Source organism: Myodes glareolus, chromosome 20 (assembly GCF_982192425.1).
Source record: "Myodes glareolus chromosome 20, mMyoGla1.1, whole genome shotgun sequence".
NCBI classification, from domain to species: domain Eukaryota; kingdom Metazoa; phylum Chordata; class Mammalia; order Rodentia; family Cricetidae; genus Myodes; species Myodes glareolus.
The window spans coordinates 5,049,764-5,071,208 of NC_142045.1; the positions used below are offsets into that span (position 1 = coordinate 5,049,764).

The 21,445-nt window shown below is 43.4% G+C and overlaps 1 protein-coding gene across 5 annotated transcripts in view; it reads right to left on the reverse strand.

Annotated features, from left to right (window-relative positions):
• Sh3d19 (SH3 domain containing 19) overlaps window positions 1-21,445 on the reverse strand; it is a 151,853-nt gene that overhangs the window by 76,840 nt on the left and 53,568 nt on the right. For 3 of the 5 annotated variants that reach the window (XM_048424513.3, XM_048424511.3, XM_085682538.2), the window contains exon 2: window positions 8,391-8,430. In XM_048424513.3, coding sequence (XP_048280470.3) covers window positions 8,391-8,430 — 40 coding nt within the window. Of the gene's footprint in view, window positions 1-8,390; window positions 8,431-10,147; window positions 10,299-21,445 lie in introns of those variants that run through there. The other 2 variants (XM_048424514.3, XM_048424517.3) reach the window with 2 other exon arrangements.

The window sequence follows — 21,445 nt, forward strand, 5'->3', positions numbered from 1 at the left end:
CTTAAAAAAAGAGAATTATTTGAAAATTTTATGTGTGGGTTATGTGCACGTCAGTGCAAGTGCCTGTAGAAGTCAGAAGAGGGCGCCATATCATCTGGAGCTGGAGTTACAAACACTTGTGAGGGGCTGGGAAACACAAACATTCTCTGAAAGAGCGGGAAGCTCTTAAAGCACTGAGTCATCTCTCCAGCACCCAAATTAAGACCCCCTCTTGAAACTTTCTGGGAGACTCACAGACTAGACTCTAAGACAGGTATCCCACAATTTAAAAGAGAAAATAAAGCCAGGATTAAGCAGTATGTACTGGAATCTGGCCAGATGTCAGCCACTGCATCAGCCTACTTTCTCTAGGTCTGCGTTCCACCCTCTCCACCCCAAGGACAAAGTGCTGCTAAAAACCCAGATGGGCCATAAGCCTTGGCAGCTGGCTGTAGTGCTACAAACAATTCACACTGCACTAAAACTTGCAAGAATAAAACCCTGGATTTATGGCACTGAAATAAAAGAGAGCTCTGCCTGAGGAAAGTGCTTTATTCTTCTCCATCAACAGAGAACCTTAGTTTAGTAAAACCACAAAAGTAATTACGAGGGTGTTAACCCTTTGCAGGGTGCCTTTGTTTCTCTCAAGGATGCCTGGCTGGGTGAGGATGCTCTGATTAACTAGGTCACTGAGGTTTGCCATCTTAAGCCTCACTCGGTGGAGCCTTTACCACGCTGATCTGCTAATATGACTCCTGTCTGCATCACACCCTTAGAGCCAGGGAGTGATTACTGTACAGTCATGCGATGTCCCATCTGCTCCTTCTCAGATATTATCTGGTATCAGAGCTGTCCTTAAAGGGATTTTAGGATTAGGATCAATAGCCATGATAGTGGTAATAGGAACCTGTCTGGTTCATAAAGGTATTATAAACCATACACACAACAACGACATAAGCAGACCCCTAAACTGTCAATCAGGCATGACTGTTAACTATCCAGCTCTTTGTTTCTTACCCTGTCAAAATCTTTCAGTTTCACCCCATGCTCCTCAGATCATACCTACTTAGAAGGGCTAGAAAAGGAGAATGTATGTGTTTTTTTCCAATGAAGAATTGACAGTGGGAATGTACAGAACAGAACTTAATGCTACCTGTGGGTTGCATATCAGATATCCTGCCTATCACATATTTACATTAAAATTCATAACTCTCAAAATTACAGTTATGAAATAGCAAAAAGTAATTATATGTTGGGGGGGTTGCCACAACATGAGGAACTGCTGTAGGAGCTCCTTCCGCTCTTTCAGCCAATAGCCTTTAAGATACGGTGCTGTAAGAGCTCCTTCCGCTCTTTCAGCCAAAGGCCTTTAAGATACCAGCCCACTTGGGTGTGGTCTCTTATACTATAAATGCAGCTGTAAAGCCTGTGCTCACTCTCTTACTTCCAGCTCTCACTTCCGGCTGCTAGACTCTGTTCCTATTCCCCGTTCGTGCAGAGGACTGTGATGTAGGACAGTGATCTGGGAGTCTCCCTTAAATAAATAACCCTTTACTACATGTAATTCTGAACTAGTGTGGGGTGATTCTGTATCTTCAGCCATCAAGGAACTGTATGTGTTAAAGGGTCACAGCATTGGGAAGGTTGAGAACCACCTGGCGGACAGGCTAATAAGAAACAAGAAAGCCACCTAATGTACATTACCAGAAGGCAAATGGCATAGCTTCCTTCTGGTAGGCAAAGCACACCAAGTGAGGGGAGAAAGGATCTTTTGCATTCTCTTAACTTGGAAGTGCTGTGACGGCTGGCTTAGAATGTCAACTTGCTAGCCTAGAATTGTGTGGTGTGGTAGTCTGAATGAAAATGTCCCCCACGGTCTCAGGCCCCTGAACACTTGGTTCCCATTTCGTGGCACTCTTTGGAGAAGATTGAGGCAGCCTAGCCTTGCTGGAGGAAGCATGTCACTGGAGGCAGGCTTTGAGATGGAAAGCCTCATGCCACCTCCAGTTCACTCTCTCGGCTTTGTTTGTGGTTCAAGATGTGAGGTCTTAGCTTCTGTCCTGACACCATGCCTGCCATCTTCTGCCAGAATGTCTCCACCATCATAGACCCTAACCATCTACCACTTTAAGTAAAATACACTTCCTTCTATAAGTTGCCTTGGTCATGGTATTTTATCACATCGGCGGGAAATGAACTGATTCCCTTGGGAAGACAGCCTCAATTAGGGATTGTCTTGATTGCTAATTGATGTAGGACTATTTAGGGGATTGTCTTGATTGTTAATTGATGTGGGATTATTTAGGGGATTGTCTTGATTGTTAATTGATGTGGGACTATTTAGGGGATTGTCTTGATTGTTAATTGATGTAGGAACGACCCAGTGCACCTGGGAGGCACCATTCCCTGGGCAGGGAGGCCTGAACTACACAGGATAGGAAGAGGCCGGATGAGAGAAACAACAGACTGTAATCTGTGACTATAAATCAAGTAAGCCCTTTCTTCCCTAGGTTACTTTTTGCCAGTGTGTTCATCTGCAACAGAAACTAGAGCACCCACCATCTTCAGCTAATAAAACGTAGGATTTACAAGGCTAGTATGCTTTGTCAGGCAGCAGCAAAGCCTGGGGTAGGTCCTGACCTTCAAAAAAAAAAAAAAAAATGAAAGGAGGCTCTGCTCTACACACTGGGGGTTTTGTTTCTTTTGTTTTTTTTAAGTGTGAAAAGAGAACAAAGAAATCCAGCCTGCAAACCTTGAATCTTCCTGGAAAAGGAAGGATTGAGATGAGAATCTGCTGGGTCCCTGTTTTCACTCTCATCTCTCAGTGGCGGCAGAACCTCTAGGCTCCTACTGCGCTTCGGGGTCCGGTCTGAGCTGACTTGGTTTCTGCTCTAACGGAGGAGGAAAAGCAACCCTGTGGAACCCATCCTGTCGATGGCAATGCTACCTTGGAGGAAGTGGATGAAGGCCTGAAGCCCCAGGGATCCCACACTTTCAGGAATCACCAGATGATCAATGGCTCTCTCCTTGCCATCAAAGCCCCAGAGAAAGAAATGCCCAGTGTGATGGAGATAATGCTGACCGTCAGTGAGATAAAGCTGGCACTGGCTCCTTGTGCAGAGGGCAGCACAGAGGATGGGCGAAACACTCCACTTTAAATAGCCATGCATAGGAACATTTGAGACATAAGCAGCAACATCTAAGGGTCCATCTAAGAAGCTAAGTGTGGAAAAGAGACTGAGGCAGGAGAATCTCAAACTGGAGGTCAGCCTGGGCTTACATACCGAGTACAAGAGGCTATTTAAAAATAAGAAAGCCTATCCCAAGAAAGCAAGAAAGAGTCTGAGTGTACCCTAAGAAACAGATGTGTGGGGTTACAGTGAATCCAAGAGCTATGCTTTTCCAACTCGAGTTGATGCTTTCCCCCACCTTCGTCCCTCTCTTATTCTTACTCTGAACGAACCCAAGGGGCCGCTTTTGATCTTGAGCAGGCGGATCCACGATTCTGCCATCTTCATCTTCTGCCACTCCCTTCCTTTGAATCCAGCTCCAAATCTGGGAGCCAGAACAGGGCTCCCTCAAGCAAATATTTATGGGTTACTAAGCAAGCAAGGGGCTAAAGCAACTCAAAGAATAACTTAGTCACACAGGAATCTCTTCTATCTTCTCCCTAGCGCCGGCTATGTTAGCTTTCCTTCACAGTATCTGCTCACAGAACAGTGTCTCTTTGATCAGCGCTGACAGCAAATTCTTCCTCATATTGTGTAGAGATCCACTCCCCTTAAAGTTCTGTCCTCAGAGGCACAATCGTCTCCTGGGACTTCTGCGAACACTCAGGCAGTTCTTGCCGCTGTGACTTTCTACTCTGAAATTTTCCAGTCAGGGCTTGGAGACAGCTCAGGGGGTAAATTGCTTGTTATGCAAGCATTAGGACCTGAGTTCAAACCCCAGCATCCCAAACCAGGTGTATCAGTAAGCCCGGGGCTGGGGTGCAGAGCCAAGTGAGTCCCTGAGGCTTGCTGGCCGGTCAGCCTAGGCTAAGGGGTGAGCGGCAGGTGCCCTACCTACAAGACGGTCTTAAGAAGAAATGGTGGACAGCACCAAGGAACAATGCCCGAGGCTGACCTCTGTCTGGATGTTCACACATGCACTGTACTTGCCTAAATTCATGCATGACAAATGTTCACGTCTATAAACACGCCGAAGAAACAATAAAATTCTCAGGCATATGCCTTTCTTCTATGCACAAATCACTAATATTCTCCTCTGATACATCTGCTTCTTCATCTGCCCTTGTTTTGCTCCCATGAATCATTCGAGAACAGACTGTAAACATAAAACATGTCACTTCTGATACTCTGGCAGCTGTCTACCGAGAATGACATTCTAATCTCTACCTAAACAAGCAATGTTTACGGATAAAACCCCACTTAAGCTTCCCTAGTGGCCTCTCCTCCAACTTCTTTCTTTAAAATTAGAGATGTTTTAAATTTGTTTCTTTTCTCTTTTTGTGTGTGGTGGGGAAGGTATTTTCTATCTCAGTTTTTAAAAATTAAATGTACATACCACATTTACTTGCTAATGTCTCTTTTAACCGTATGCATGTATGTATGTACATATGCATGCATGCATTAGGCTGGTTTGGAACTTAGAATCCTCCTGTCTCTGCTTCCTGAGAACTGAGATTACAGGTGTCTGGGTGTCTGGCTCTTGTAGCTTTTTTTTTTAACGTAAAACTTCGACCCAGCCTCTGTGTCTTTTGAGACACTCTACTCCAGAGCCTTCTCCCCGCCACCTAAGCACAGTGTGTGCAGCTGACAGAACCATCTGGAGACACTGCCAGGCTCTTGCTGATGATGACAGATAAGGTGACCATTGATGAAGGTGGTAACTTCCCCTTGTGTGGCTGAAAACCCTGCTATAAGGTCACACAAATATCAGCTCCCCAACAACTCTGGAGAAGTGTTAACAGTCACCCATGATCCTTGCCTCAGTCCGCAACAGCACGGAAAATTGTACAGTGATGGTTTTGCAACACTATCATTCCTTTGACGTGGATTTAAAAAATTCCAGTTTATTTTAATCCAGTCAGGCTGGTACATGCTTTTAATCCCAGCATTCAGAGGCAGAGGCAGGAGTATCCCTGTGAGTTCAGACCAGTCAGGGTTACATAGTGAGACCCTGTTGGAAATATATTCATACACATAAATATGTAAAATATATACAAATATATATTTAAAATCTATTATTTTTTAAACACTCAAATCATCCTGAATTTGTTTGGCTATCCTCCTAAACCTACTATGTGTGTGTGTGTGTGTGTGTGCACGTGTGTGCACACGCACGCACACAAGCACCAGAAATCAACATCAGGTGTCTTTATTGATTGTTCCCACCGTATGTTTTGAGACAGGGCCTCTCACTGACCCTGGAGCTCACTGAATGGAGAAGCTGGCTGGTCAGCAAGCCTAGGGGCCCTCCTGCCTTCACTTTCCCAGTGATCACAGGCCCATGTGGCCATGCTTGGATTTTGTTTGTTTGTTTTTAAGACAGGTGCTGGAAATCCAACTCAGGTCCACGTGTTTGTGTAGCAAGCACTTCACTGATGGAGCCATCTCCCCAAAGCCCGTAGGATAAGTGTTTGTCCATGACTCCTTCAGCTGGGCTTTTCATTTCTACTGGGAGTCAAGACTCACTTTGTACGCTTCCCTTCCTAGTCCTGAAATCAGTGATACCTCCAATCTTCAGGACTGTGCTCAAGTAGGGGACAGTAACTATGAAAAACAATTCTGGTCTCCTTTTATATGTCAGTCTCCAGGTTTTTGAAGTCAGATACCATTTCTCTCCCAAACACCTACATTGGTTACACTGCCCCAGTCTTCCCATGATTTAGCTGTGTTTCCCCTCTACCTGTCTCAAGTCAGCTGCTGTGTCTGGGACCAGAGAGTCCCGGCTTGGATATGCACCACAAATGCCAGAGGCCTTAATTAATACATAGTCTTCACGTATCCACTCCAGACTGCCTGAGGAAGCTCTCAGGGACCGGGCGTGAGATTCTACTTCGTGTTTTAAGCTCCTTGTCTGATATCAATATATCCACTCTTTTTATAGGTCCGTGAACCCATGGCACTAAGCCTCTTCTCCTTCCATATAATTCAACAGCACAAATCTTTGGGGAGCGTGGAAGCAAGCGCCAAGGTTTCCACTCATGGTAAATCTACGAAGAGCTAAATTTTCACATTTTTTAAAAAACATACTGCTCCTCCTATCATTAACATTCTACCTCCTCCTGTCTTTTATGTCACTTATGTTTCAGGGTAAGGATCTGCATTAAAATTTAATCTGCTCAATTCATCTCAGCCTTCAGTGTGCCAATTCTTGGTCTGTACTATTCTAACTATTTTTAAAATTTTCTCTTCTAGCTTTGTGGCCTCATGAGCCAATGAGATGATTCAGCAAGTAAAGGTGCTTGCGGCCAAGCCTGATAAACTGAGTCACCAGGAGCCCAGAGTGGAAGGAAAGAACTGACTCCCAAAGGTTTTCTTTTGACCCCGTAAGGACTGTGCCATGCAATAACCCAACTTAACAAATCATCCACAGATTAAGTATGCTCTCAAAATTCTCATACATTGCTTTTCTTCTTTTTTTAAACTTTGTATTTGAAAAAGCATAAAAAAAAATAAATAAAATCAGGCTTACAGGAAAATCGAGATGGCCCAGCAGGTAAAGCGCTTGCCACTACGCCTGAGTGTGGCCCGAAGAAGAACACAGTAGGAGAGAAAGAACCCCTGCATAGTTGTACTCTGATCGCCATACCCAGGCCATGCCATGCCACATACACACGCCCATGTATACACACAGGCACACCCACCACATACACACACATGCATATCCATCACAGGTATATATATATATACATATATTTATACACACATGCATGCCTCCCCCACACATACCTACCATATACATACCATCCACAGGCACACACATATGTATACACATAGGCACACCCACCACATACACACACATGCACACCCACCATATGCATACCAAACACATGCACACACACACAGAAGCACACCCACAAATATTATATACACACTCATTATATATACACGCACATCCATATACACACCCATCCAACACATATGTAGTACATTCACACAAATGTACACACACAAATATATAATATAGTAATAATTTTTATGTCTGTCGAGACTCAGAACCAGCCATATATAAAGAGTAAATTATTATAATGTATTCATTATACCTGAAGAAAGGTCAATATTACAGACACTCGGCTATGTTCTCCTTTCAGAAAATTTTATGTTTTGATTCACTGAACTCAGTACAGGTTAGGATTTGACCCCTTTGGAAAAGCATTAGGGTATAGTTTACCAGTAAATCTAATAAATGTATTATCACTAATTTATCAATTTTCACAAAATAAAATGTAAAGAGGAGTGAAGTATAGAATAATGAGAAAGTAATAGTAGAAAAATTATAGTTTTCTTGAAATTGATTTAAAATATCTAGAATAACCTGCCAGTTTTACTTAAGAAGAAAGAGAAAAAGTCAGATTCTATCTTTTCAAGTTTGAGAAGATTTTTAGAAATATTATTTGGTGCTGGTGAAGGTTGGTTTTCATTTGTTTGTTTTTTAATGCTTTGTAATTATAAAAAAGTTTCAGGCATGGTGGTGTACAGCTTTAACTCCAGCACTGGTGGGGCAGAAGCAGACAGATCTCTGTGAGTTCAAGGCCAGCCTGGTCTATATATCAAGTTCTAGGAGAGCCAGGGCTACATGAAAAAACCCTGACTCAAACAAAAACAAACCCAAAATTTTCTGGGGGCAAAATGGCTCAGCAGGTAAAGGTACTTGCCATAGAATCCTGACAACCTGACTTCGATCCTGTGACGCCCATAAAGGTGGAAGGAGAGAATGACAATGACTTTCCGAAGTTGCCCTCTAACCCAGGCGTGCTTCAGCATGTATCCTATCCCTTAGGCATACATCATGGGCACACACATACAACGATGACATTTTAAAAGTATTTTCTGAGTTCCTATGCTGAGTCTGTGTTAATGTTTTAACTAGAAAAATAGCAATGTGCATTTTAAAACATTGGTTAGAAGGAGAGGGAATTGAGTTATAAAAGGAAGAGAATGAGAATGTTTTATGAAGCTATATCTGTCCCTGAAAGGAATCCTCACTGTAAAACACTGTCCACGACTCGGTGACTTCACAGGGTTTTGCTCAGGAAACGAAAGACATTTTTCTTGTGAAGTTCTCTGACTACCATAACTGAGTTCAATATAACAGTGACCCTAAAAAGGACAGCTTCATTGCTCCCAAATAGTTTTTCAAAGAAGGAACTTTAAACAGAGTTATTAAACACTATAAACTCATACCTTGAAGAACGATGCTCTGGCTTATGTCTCTCGCTACGATCTGTAAAGAAAGGAGACAGTCACAAGTCAGCACGGGCGTTAAAGTCACAGGGCAGGAGCTGAGTATCCCAGAGGCCACACCACTGGGTCGCACAAAGCACCGGTCAGGGCAGTTGTGTTTTTTCCAGTGCTCTTCGTCGGAGTGGGGAGGATCTGCCTGACACGGACGTCAAAAGCACGCAACATAGGACACATAAAACCTTTTGGTGGTTTGTTAGAATTATCTATTTGGAAAATGTTACCATCACCACGTTTCAATTTTAAGGCTTAGAAGATCTTTGCTGTGTTAAAGACTTTGCTGAAACTAGAAAGACTTAGCTGGAGAAAGTAAGGAAACAGAAAAGCCACAGATTACTCAGCTCCAAAAAATCATTCCATGAATCACGGTTGGCAGAAGCTCCTAACAGAATGGGAGGGGGCAAAATGAGCAGCTGGCAACATCTGCAAATACACAAATACAGCCTTAACTCTCTCCTATCCAGAACGTTCAAGAACGCTCTGGGGGATAATTAGCTATGATGTGGTGCACATAAAACATTCCAGTTGTCACAACAGAGAAGGAAGGAGCTTTCAGGACGAGAGAGCAGGGATGCTGTTAGTTGTCCGAAAGGGACAGGGAAACGCCCTAAGATGTCAGCTGTGCTCCGGGTGAGAAAGGCAGCTGTGTGTAAGAGTTCAGGGGCCTAACTTGCTCAAAAGTGATTTTCTAGACTGTTACAAAATACTATGAATCAACCCGAAAACCATCCTATGAATGAGGGCCACAAAACACCCAAGTTGCCCATTTGAGTCCAAGCAACAACTGTTTTCTGGTAAAGGCTTCAAAATAAGAAAGGAAACTGAAGAAAGCCTCAGTGTTGTACACAATTCAACACTGAAAGAAAAAAGAAAACCACAACATAGTCCCACCCAACTGTAAAGGGAACCCTAAGGGAACACTACCAAAGCACACAGAAGATATTTTCTGTAATATCTTCTGAATCAATGCTAACAAGGAACAAGTAATTTAAAATAAGGCAAAGATTAGACAATAACCGCTACACCCAATTTCAGAATTTCATTCGATGATAAGACTGTCCCCTAAGAAGAAAGAGGTGGAAAGGAATAAGACACACCAATATCCATGAATGCTCCATCTTTCTGCACTGGGCTTATAATAAAAAAGAATGTTCTATTTGTTTATTCATGTGGTGTGTGTGTGTGTGTGTGTGTGTGTGTGTGTGTGTGTACGTGTGCGTGTGCAACAGCCATCAGTTCTCTCCTTCCACTGTTGGTTCCGGGAACCAGACTCAGTCAGCAGTCTTGCATGACCAAAACTCTCACCGACTGCAGCACTTTTACCCACTTTGCCACCTCACCCGCCCAAGAAATGCCTTTTCAAGCCCAAGAATTAGTATACACTAAGACACCGTTTTCTGAACGAGTAGGAAGTAGATTCATGGTCAGACATGTTTGTTTAGATGCTCTGCCCTTTAGGTATACAATGCTCATGTTTCTGGTTCGAATTTCTACACACTGAATGTGACTTTGCCTTTAAAAACGGTCTTGGTGTCCTCATTCTTCTCTTCCCTTAAACAAAAACAACAGCAGACTTCCCACTAGTTGAGTATTGAAGTCATAGTAATGCACAGCATATTTTAGCTTCCTTGTTTTGGTTAACAAAAGGAAAGCCAGAAACTTTACAGGAGCAATTATCCTCTTAAAGCAGCAGCGCTTACCTGTGGCTAGCAAGAGCTAAAGCTCTGCCTGGGATGTGGCTGCTCCAGTGGTGATCCTGGTTTCAGGCAGTTTGTTTATCTAGGCGTGTGCTAGCATGATCCCTCACTAATGTTCCCCGTGGCACACCACACAAGAGGAGGGAGAAACAGAGTCACGAGTTTGTAAACAAGCCTCAGCAGCCAAGGGTTTCCCTGCAGGGCCCATTCTGATTGGCAGATGTGCTATGACCAGTCTGCACATCTGGAATGCGGCCACTCAGGAAGCGGATGGCTCGCATCTCTCCTTCGTTCTCGGTTCAAACAGGAAATCCTATGGTCATTTTGGTACTTTTTGCTCTAAGAAAGTACAAGTGCCTTCCTTCCCACAGTATTACACTGGTAAAATAAAATCCAAGAAAATGACCTGATTAACTGTTGGAAGACATTGAAACATTTCCCACAAGTTCACTTAGTGTTATGGATCAGATTCCTATGTCAATACATAAACAGTGTTTATAATGTGTTACTCCCAGGAACCGGCAGCGTGATGATTTAGAGATAAAAGTGAATTATCCATTGCTTACAATATCCCCAGACCCTCAACTTTCAAGAATAGGAAAAAGTGAAACACACATCCTCACCTTGTTCTTTTTTTTCCCCAAAGGATAGAGATAAACTCACTGCACATTTGGTGATCATGCCCTCTTTTAGCTAGAATGCATATAAATATGTGGAATGTGTGTGTGTGTGTGTGTGTGTGTGTGTGTCTTGTCTGTGTCTGATGTTTATCCTTTTCAAATACCCTTATAGTTTATAGGCTTCTATTTTAAGCAAAGCAATTTCCACAACAGGGAAGAATATTGTGCAACTGTCAAGAAATATATTGTGATTATTTTGGTCCAAAAGCCAAGACTGAAGAAAACAAACCACTGAGAGAAGAGTCAGGCTCTACTTTCTTGCCAACAGTGAAAAAACCAACCAGTGGGATAAAACCTTAAGAAGAACATGAACAGACTGAGAGCAAACATGGAAATTTTATCTCAGACACACACAGTGCTTAAAGTGTATGAATTTCATTAATTTCAAATCAAATACTTCTTAATATGTTCTCCATTCCTTTAAAACCCTCTCTAAATTTTAAATAATTGGGAAAGAATGTATGTGCAGAAAGAAGGTTTCTGGACTTATGTATATTTAGCAATGATATGAATAACTATCGGCTCAAAGACTTTCCATTGAAGAGTCACGAAAAATAAAAAGCTCCAAGTATGTATCTATCAAATATTGCATATCACAGAATACACCTCAGAATTAAACCTCAGAGTGCACCAAGAAAACTGCAATGGTTTAGGTCATGCAAAGTCTAAAAGCGTGCCCTCCATGCGATGATTTTGTAGCTATACCGCATAACGAACACACATACATAAATGCATGTACACGCATGCACGCACACACACATAAATGCATGTACACGTGTGCACGCACACAGACACACACACACACATTAGATTCCGTGTCCCACTCATCCACTTATTAACCTCTCGGTTATTAAAGCTATTTAAATGGCAGAATATCCCCCACACAGAACAAAGGAAATGAAGCAGAGCTGATTGTTTTCTGGTGTGTCTGTGATGTGTGAAGACGGAGGGTATGATGGGGAACCCATGGCACACAGGAGAAATGCAGCGTGGTAGCAAGCTGTCTTAGGTCTGGGACTCTGTGAGAACTCCAGGTTATGTACATTTTCCTCTTTCAAGACAACTTCTGGTTTTAAGACACAGAGTGCATAGAATTTAGTTACCTTCTACCGCTGTGATAAGACACCGTGCTATGGCAACTCAGAGAAGGCTTTATCTGGGCCGTCGAGTTTCAGAGGGCGAGTCCATGACCATCATGGTGAAAAGCATGGCAGTGAGCAGACAGGCTACATAGTACTGGGGCAGTGGCTGAGCGCTTACATCCTGACCCACAAGTAGGAGGCAAAGCGAGCTAGCTGGGAGTGGTGTGGGCTTTTGAGTCCCATCGACTGGGGGCCAAGTATTCAAATATATGTGTCCATGGGGGCCATTCTCATCTAAGCTACCAGCACGTATGATCCAGTGTTTATGTGTTTAGATGGTACACCTCTTGGGACTCCTCTGACAAGGGCAGCCTTGCGGGGAACAACCACGCAGACCCCACCATTCAGGGTGACTGAATCTAAGATGACAAACACTTTGCAATGAAGATGATAAGAACGTAATCTTTCGCTTCAGTTAAAACTTAAGAAGAATGGGCAATGTAGAACATGCCAGAATCTGTTGTAAGATATTCCGGCTTTGATGATTTGGCTTTGATCACTGAACTGGAGAGGAAAAAAAAATCAAACCTCATTGAGTAGAGACTAGCTTACTTTTGTAACTGAAGTCAGAAAGGTCTTACATTGTTCTTTGAAATAAGGGGGAAGAATCAATCTCCAGAAAGAACCCAGGATAAACTCACAGCAGAGTGGAAAGCAGTGTGAAGAGAATCTCTCCCATACCTCACACTCGAGTGTCAACACTTCTCTATTGTTTGGTCAAAAGCATCACCCCCGCTCCCTAACACCCCTTTATATAAAAAGTCCGGATTGTTGCCAGCTCCTGGGAAGTTGCCTTAGTTCAAACCCTACCTCGGAGAAAGCCCGCCAAATGGTGAACCCTCCCCAGGGGAAGGTCGGGACCACTCCCACAGCCTATTTAAACTGCCCCCCAGAGAATGAACACATGGTCTCCAGGTTTCACGTGGTCTTCCCCTCTCCATGTTTCCCTGGGGCCACCAGGGAGTAAGGCCATTTACTAAACATGGGCATCTTTTAATTCGATTTAATTTGGTCTGATTGGAATGATTTACATCGATGGAGAGGCTCGTCTAAGAGAAAATACCTAACATCTATGATGGGAAAAAAAGCTTTAAGAGATTCTGTATCAATACTCCTAAGCATTACCACCAAGTTTTATATGTTTGTATATGCTTGGTTCAGTGGTTCTCAACCTGTGGGTTGCTACCCTTTGGGGGTTGACTGACCCTTTCACAGGGGTCACCTAAGACCATTAAAAAAAAACGCACACATTTACATTATGATTTGTAACAGTGGCAAAACTGAAGTAGCAATGAAAACAATTTTATGGTTGGGGTTACCACACATGACAACATGAAGAACTATGTTAAAGGGTCACAGCATCAGGAAGGTTGAGGACTACTGGTTTAAATTTTATTATTTGTGTGTGTGTGTGTTCTGTGTGGTATATGTCTGTGTGTGTGTGTGTGCGTGCGTGCGTGCGTGTGTGTGTGTGTGTGTGTGAAGGGCACACACATGCTATGGCACATGTCACGTCAGAGGACAGTGTTCAGAAGTTGATTCTCTTCTTCTGTGCTGGGAGCTGGAGATTGAATCCAGGTCTATCCACGCTATCTCACCAGCCCTGAAATGTGTGCATGAGTGCATGTGTATGTGCGTGCATGCATGTGTGTGTGTGTGTTTATTTTGAGGCATGATCTCATCATACAGTTTTGGCTACTTTGTAACTCTCTGTATAGACCAGACTAGACAAGAACTCAGAGATCTGCCTGTCTCTGCCTCCCAAGTTCACCACCATGCCCAGTTTTACTATGGTGCCTCCACTGGTCTCAAATGATATCTCAGCCTCCCTAGCAGATAGGATTAACAGACATGCCTTGTCTCCGCATCCAGTTTATTCTGTTATTTCTAAAACATAGACCAATCCCATACAAATCCTTTAGTCATTTAATATGAATGGAAGGGCACATATATCTGAAAAAGGCTTAGCCATGTGCTATGTAAGATTGTAACAGACCACCTATACACTTGTGGCAGAAATTCATTTTGGCCTGGTGCCTGAGGGTTAGCAAGTAACCCTTGCTCACCATGAACTCCCATTTGGCTATACCTGTCCTAGTTCTTAATCCATTTGCTCAGCCCCTAATCCATTCTTTGTGTTACAGATACCTTTTGTTGCCCTATGGGAATCTTGACTGAGAGTTCTCCATGGATACAAAGCTAATGCAAAACTTGGTTTAGAGGAAACCCGGAAAACTGTGGTACCTCATGAATCAGGTATTTGCACCTGGCATTGTATTTTTGGAAACTTCATTCAATTTGTTTTGAGATATAGAAATCTACTCGCTAAAGTGTAAACACAGGAAAAAATAAAGATGCCAAGAGGTGAAGGGAAAGCCCTTCAGTTCGCCAAAACTGAGCCCCCTACAACCTCGGAGGCTAAGTTCATTCTTAAGGTGTCTCTGAGTCTTCACTTCAGGGACCCAGGTGAACCCACACACCCACACCGAGTTACAGGCGACATGCATTGGTGGTTCCCACATGATTTGATGGAGCTAAAAGTTCCTCTCATATTGTCACAGTGCAATGCATTTATAAGATGCTGCATAAACAAACCCTGTCACTCATGATAGGGTAGTACAAGCAATTAGCAGGACACATAATAATGACTTTGTTGCTGGTTTAGATATTCATTGTCCTATATTTTTAATCACTATTTTAGAGTGTATCCCTTCACTGTAATAAAAATTTACTGTAATACGGCACGTGGCAGTCTCATGCATCTTGCATCTACCGCATCTCTTGACTGCGTCAAGGGGTTTCACTTAGTAACTGATCTCCACCACCTGGCTCTGTGTCGGTCACTCTGTGATGTGCACATGACTAAGAAACTGCCTGATGACACATTTTTCACACACATTATACCCCCATCATTAGCAACCCAAGGTGGTATTTGCCCAACAACGCTATTGCTTCTTATTTCTGATAAGCAACTTAAATAAAACAATGAAACCATCCATTACATGATGGAACAAAAACATTCAGGGCTCATGAGTCCTTGATGACTCTTTGAAAGACAGCAAGCCGATTTGACAAAGATAGAATGTGGGTAGAATTTTACATGTTATAAAGAGTGTCACAGGCTTTTCTAAAATTTTAAACAAACAAATAGAAAACATATTAGGGTGCTTGGGAAAGTTCAGCAGGCCAAGGAGCTTGCTTGACCTGACAACCCAATTTCCATCTCTGGAATCCCCATGGTGGCAGAAGGACCAATTCCCACAAGTTGTTCCCCCATGTCCACATGTCCACACATGCACACACACACCAAATAAATGTAACGAAAAGAAATGCATTCTACATAAACATAGTATTTAAGAATCCTGTTCCATGCATATGTGTGTTGACCAGGCTGGCCATGAACTCAGAGATCTGCCTGCCTCTGCTGCCCAGCTTTGTTTCAGTGTGTCTGTAAAGTTCCTACAGTGACTGGTATAATGGTTTTATTAAGTATAGGTTTTCTAATAACTAGTTTCTTTCTTTGCAATGCTGGTGATCAAACCCAAGGCCTTCCTCAAACTAAGAAAGTTAACTGTTCTACCATCGAGTCCCCTCCCCATACTGCAGCCCACTATTTCTTGTTGAACTCAGGTAAGAAAGACCCATTCTGTCATTAAAAGGCCAGGAGATTAAAGAGACCCTCGACCAAGCTACAGCAGGAGAAATTTAGGCACATGATAGAGCATTCTACATGATCACTGCCCTTTTTTCTAAACCCAATTAGAAACCCTAAACTCGCTAAAGCGTAGCACCTTAATCACAGGGAGGAGAAATGAGTATGGAAGGGGAGTTCAGTTTTCAAAATAGGGTTTGTGACTACACAGCAGCAGCCAGAGCCGTCTGTCTGCTCCTGCCACGCCCAGTGTTTCTACTCCCGTCCAGGTTCTTATCAGCTCTCCTCTCCTCAGGGTGTTGTGTCCCGACTGGGTTTTCTGGTTCTGGCTTTTTCAATCCTGCCATATTTCTTGCCAGAGAAATCTAGGTCTCAGCAAAACTACAAATCATGACCTGCCACACAGCCTGAGAAGACTGAGATAACAGGGACACCCTTCACACGCTACCTGTGCTTTGAAGACCTCGTCAGTATCAGCCACCATCACGTCAGAGGGCCACAGTGAACTAGCTGTATCCACTCGTGTAAATGATTCCACGAGTTATTTATGCTCAGCCAGTTTTCTCAGCTGTAAAAGTGAGAGATTACTTCACAGAATTTCTGTAAGGACACACGAACTAAAGGCTATAAACGCTTAGCTTAGTATCTAGAAAAAAGTCTACTATTATTACTGTGTGTGTATATTGCTTGCTATATTGTTTTCACTGTTCTTTGTTTGTTTGTTTGTTTGTTTGTTTTGTTTTTACACAGTGTCTGATGTATTCCTGTCTGGCTTTGAACTTACTATGTAGCTGAGGATCCTCCTTCTTCCACCTCCCAAGTGCTGGGAGCATTATTACAACATTCTATTCCTTTCGATGTGGTATTAGAGACGGAAGCCCAGGCTACATGCAAGTTAGGTGAGCACTCTACCAAGTACATGTGGGAGGGGTATGAGTGTGATGTGTGTGTGTGTGTGTGTTCATGGCTGTGCACACCTGTGTGCTTGTGTGCACCCACCAGTGGAGAGCATGTACTCTCTCTGTCTTATTCCTTTGAGGCAGGATCTCTCCCTGAGCCTGGAGTTCACAATTTTCAGCTAGGATAGCAGTCAGTAAGTCCCAGTGATTTTCCTGTTCCCTCTGGGATTACAGACAGGCCCAGGAGCACACTGGTTTGTCACATGGGCAATAGGATCTAAGCTCAGGTCCTCACAGTTGTAAAGCAAGTGCTTTTAATGACTGAGTCTTATCAGGCCCATTGTTTTGCTTTTTTTGCGACAGCATCTTGCTCTGTCGCCCAGCCTGGCCTTAACTTTATAATCCTGCCTCAGTTTCGCAAATGCTGGGATTACAGGTGCAATCTGTAATTTGTTACATACTGTTAGCTGTTGCTTTTTAAGACAAGGTATTTCTATGCTGTCTAGGCTGCTCTCAAACTCCTAGGCTCAAACAATCCTCCTGCCTCAGCTTCCCAAGTAGTTGGGACTATCAGCATACACAATTATGCCAGGCTTACCTCTAGCATCTTTAATACCTGGCTCAAGAGCCACTTTCTCCGCAAAGCAGACATTGATTTTTCTTTATTTTTCGTTCACACTCTGCTATTCGTTTCCCCTTGATGCATTGTTAATGGAAAACAACACAAATGTATTATCTCATAGTTCAGAGGCCAGATGTCAAAAGTTCCTCTCTTAGTTTCCTTAGTTTAGAAAACTAAGGTTTCTAAAAGGTTTTATTCCTTCTGGAATCACCAGGTGTGTGTGTGTGTGTGTGTGTGTGTGTGTGTGTGTGTGTGTGTGTGTGTTCATTTCCTTGGCTTTTTTTTCCTGCTCCTTGAAGTTGTCTGCATTCCTTAGTTTGTGGCCTCTTCCTCCAATAGTGTGTGTGTATATGTGTATGTGTGTGTGCATGTGCACAGAGGCCAGAAATTCACACTGTCTTTCTCTATTTGGTCTATCTCACTTTTTATAATTATTATTTATTTATTTATAGTGTGTATTATTTATTTACATGAGTGCCATGGTGTGCAGGTGAGGACAATTTGCAGGAATCAGCTCTCTCCTACATTGTGAGTCCCGAGACCTGAACTTGGGTCATCATCAGTCTTGGCAGCAGGCACCTTTACCCACTGAGCCATCTCACGGGTCCTTTGTGGTGGATAGTGGGTGTGAGTGTTCACGCAGGTCCCTGGAAAGAAGTACAGAGGTACCTCAAGGATGACTTCCGCCTTTCCAACTGCAGAGGGCTCAGCCTCTTCCGGACACTGAGATGCTTTCCCGGATCCAAGAGCTCCTTTATTGTTCTCCAATTTACACCTTGAGTAAGTTGATCTCCATATCCCCAAAACATGCCAGCTAAACCTCCAAAGGGACAATGCCAAATGCAGATGCTCGATTAAGGAATATCACAGTGTGCTGGATTTTTCCAACCAAGTTTTGCATAGGCTTGTACCCTTGGGAAAGTTTCAGATATATTTTATACGTTAAACAAAAGGTGTTGAAGACAAAAGGCAAACTGAGGCTACAGCTGTGTAGGAATTCCCCTTTACAGTCCCCTCCACCTCTTTTCTTGATTCAGGGTCTCTCGCTGAATTTGGAGTTCATCCATTTGGCCAGGCTGGTTGGCCAATGAGCTCCAGGATCTGCCTGTCTCCACCTCCTGGGCACTGGTTCTATGGACGATACATGCCTCTGTGGTGGGCTTTTATGCGGGTCCTGGGGATCCACCTCAGAAGTCAAGCTTTACTGATGGAGCCATAGTCCCAGTCCAACAGAGCAATGTTTGGTTGGAAGCATCACCCCAGAATGGATGTCAGGGGCTTTTGTGATGCTTCCAACCAAACATCACGCTTCCAACCAAACAAGCAGAACTTTGAAATCTCTTTCTGACTCTGGCTTTCTTTCCTGCCTCTGTTTTTAACTACCAGCTATAGCTATAATGGGTCGGTGAGGATCATTCAGTTTAATTTTCTTTATAAGATGACCACCTGATCAGCGACATTAATTCTCTGATATAGAATGAGACAGCCGGTTCCAGGAATTAGGGTGTGGATCTTTGTGGCCAAGGGGAGAGCATTATTTTGCCCAAATCACCTTAATCATCCTATGGTTAAGCTCACAACAGTATGGATGTATTGCTCTGTACGGTTTTTGGCACAGGCCTTTCCCATTTATCCCGAGCACTGTGTTTGATAAAAGCCAGGACAGTCTTAGGAACTCACGCAGTCGGTGCTGCAAATGTCTACAATAATGGAACCGCCCAGTGCCCCCCTTTCCTCTTCTGCCACGCATCCTGTATGCCGTACAGATATTTATTATCTCACATATAAATCTGATACTGTTGAAAATAGCATCTAAGAAGGTCCACGTCATCTTTAGCTTTTCACGAACGTAACAATGATTTAAAAAGTACTGTTCTAAAGAGGTCCAGTTTTAGTCTAGCCTGGTGCCTCAGAGCGGCACTCGGGAAAACAAACCAAATATGGGAGACAAAATTGCAGCCCATGTGAACTGGGAAAGGGGCTGGCTACTCGGCGGCAGGCTGCCTCTTTTAAAATAACTCTTTAAAGTGTTTCCACTGGCTCGTTTTGATTATTGAATTCAGTTGGCTACTATATCAGGCTATTTATAATCTGAACTTTTTCATGTCGGTCATTTTAAGGAATCCGAGTCCCCCGAACTTCTCCTTTTCACCCACAGTGACTCTGGCAGGGACTTTAGGGAGATGGACATTTCATCAGGGCTACTGACAGGGAGGGGGCAGAAATGGAAGCTGGCTCAGTGACAGGGCTCCTTGGCGAGCATCAATCCTCCTCGCTGCGCTCACTCAAGCTTTCTAATGATTCTCTTACCTTACTGATTACTTTCTTTCAAACTTCTTACCATATCTTTTTGTTGCATTTACTTAGTTATTGTGTGCTTTGTGTGTGTGTGTGTGTGTGTGTGTGTGTGTGTGTATAAGAGATTTTACTGTTGTTTTGAGATGAGCTTTGATATGTAGCACTGGCTGCCTCAACTCTCAAGTGCTAGGATTACAGGTTTGCAGCACAATGCCTGTTTCTAATTAGCATATGTTAATTGTTCTCCCAAAATGTGCCATAACATACTTTGGTCTAAAACAAAAAAGCTATTATTATTGTTAATTTGCTATTTGGGGACAAGGTCTTACTATGTAGCCCTGGCTACCCTAGAACTATGTAGATCAGGCTGGCCTCAAACTCATAGAGATCTACCTGCCTCTACCTTCCGGGTGCTGGGATTAAAGGCATGAGCCACCAAACCTAGCTCAAAATTTTTTTTTCAGTCCTCAAGAGTTCCAAACCACTTTCCCGGGTAGGCTTGTGGGGACACAGAGAAAGGAACTAAATATATTAAATATAATAATTTTATCTCTTTGTGAAATTACTAGAATCTCCCATTATATTTCAGAACAATACAGACTTTGTTCATGAGAACTCAGGTGCAAAAAGGATAGATAACACCACTAGCCACACATTGCCTTTTCAGCTGTTAGGGTTAAAGAAAGTGATGAAGTCTTTAAATTTCTTTAAAGACAAAAACCCCATTTTCCCATCTCCTAGTCCTAGTTCTGAGCATTAAACGATCTTGTTAACATCAGAGCTCCCGCAGAGCTGACTCTAAAAGCTGAGTAAACATTAGGGGTCAGTGTAGCAGAGAGAACCCTTCACTTGTGGAGAAGCTGGGTGCACCTGAACCGTGTGGAGAAGCTGAATGCACCCAGACCCTGTGGAGAATCTGAGTGCACCAGGACCCTGTGGAGAAGCTGAGTGCACCAGGACCCTGTGAAGAAGCTGACTGTACTAGGACCCTGTGGAGAAGCTGAGTGCACCAGGACCCTGTGGAGAAGCTGAGTGTACCAGGATCACACTATTCCAAACATCGGGCCTAGGGGTCTCCAGGGAAACAATTGGTTCACAAACCTTTCTCACTGGTTTGAGAATTTTCAAGTTGACATGTTTATCCACAGTGGGGCAGTCTTGATCTCTAAGCTAGAGTGACTTAGGGAAAAAAAAAATCTTTTAACCAAGGAAAGGTAAAGCCAATTATGAGCCTTGCTGACAGATCTTACTGAGGGATAGGGAATGTATTTTCTGTACACACACAGCCTCCTGCAAACTCAAGCCCACTCATCTCCTTTCTCCCCACTAACTTCCACCCGAACGGCTTCCTTCAAAAGAACACAGAAACACAAGCGGAATTCCCAAGTGGCTCATGCTATCCTTCCCTGTGTAGACCTAAGCGCTCAGAGCTGCTGAGTGTGAAGCAATGCCTAGGAGACATCCATCACATTTGCCGTGGATCCTTGTTTGATCTTCTCCCAGGAGCAGAAATAACACCTGTCCTCTCCCTCACCCACCCAGAGCTTAGCACTTCTCAGCGCTAACACACTCTGACAGCTCATCGCCTCCACCGGTGTAAACTGCTTAAAGATGGCAAAGCCTGTGATGCCCTGTACCTTACACAGTCTCAGAGCAACATAAATAGAGGGATTCACTGGCTGGAGCTCTCCATAACTCTGCAAACGAGAACCAGCTGAGCGAAACGCCTGTTGTTGTCTCTTCTGTGGGAGCTGGTGGCTAGGACTGATTTACAGGGTGCGCACCAGCGTACAGAAGCTTCAAACAATTCTGGTTAGGAAAGAAAGAAAGCGTCGAGAACTGTTACTTCAGGGATGCAAAGGAAGACATACATCCATCAATGAAGAAATACAGTATTGAAGGGTAGTGCCGGAGCTCCCGAATGCGGAGCTACCTAAGAGTCCCTTCTGTGGCTCCCAGGCCACGCGAAACCATAGGAACAAATGCAAAAACTGATGGTCAGCGCGGC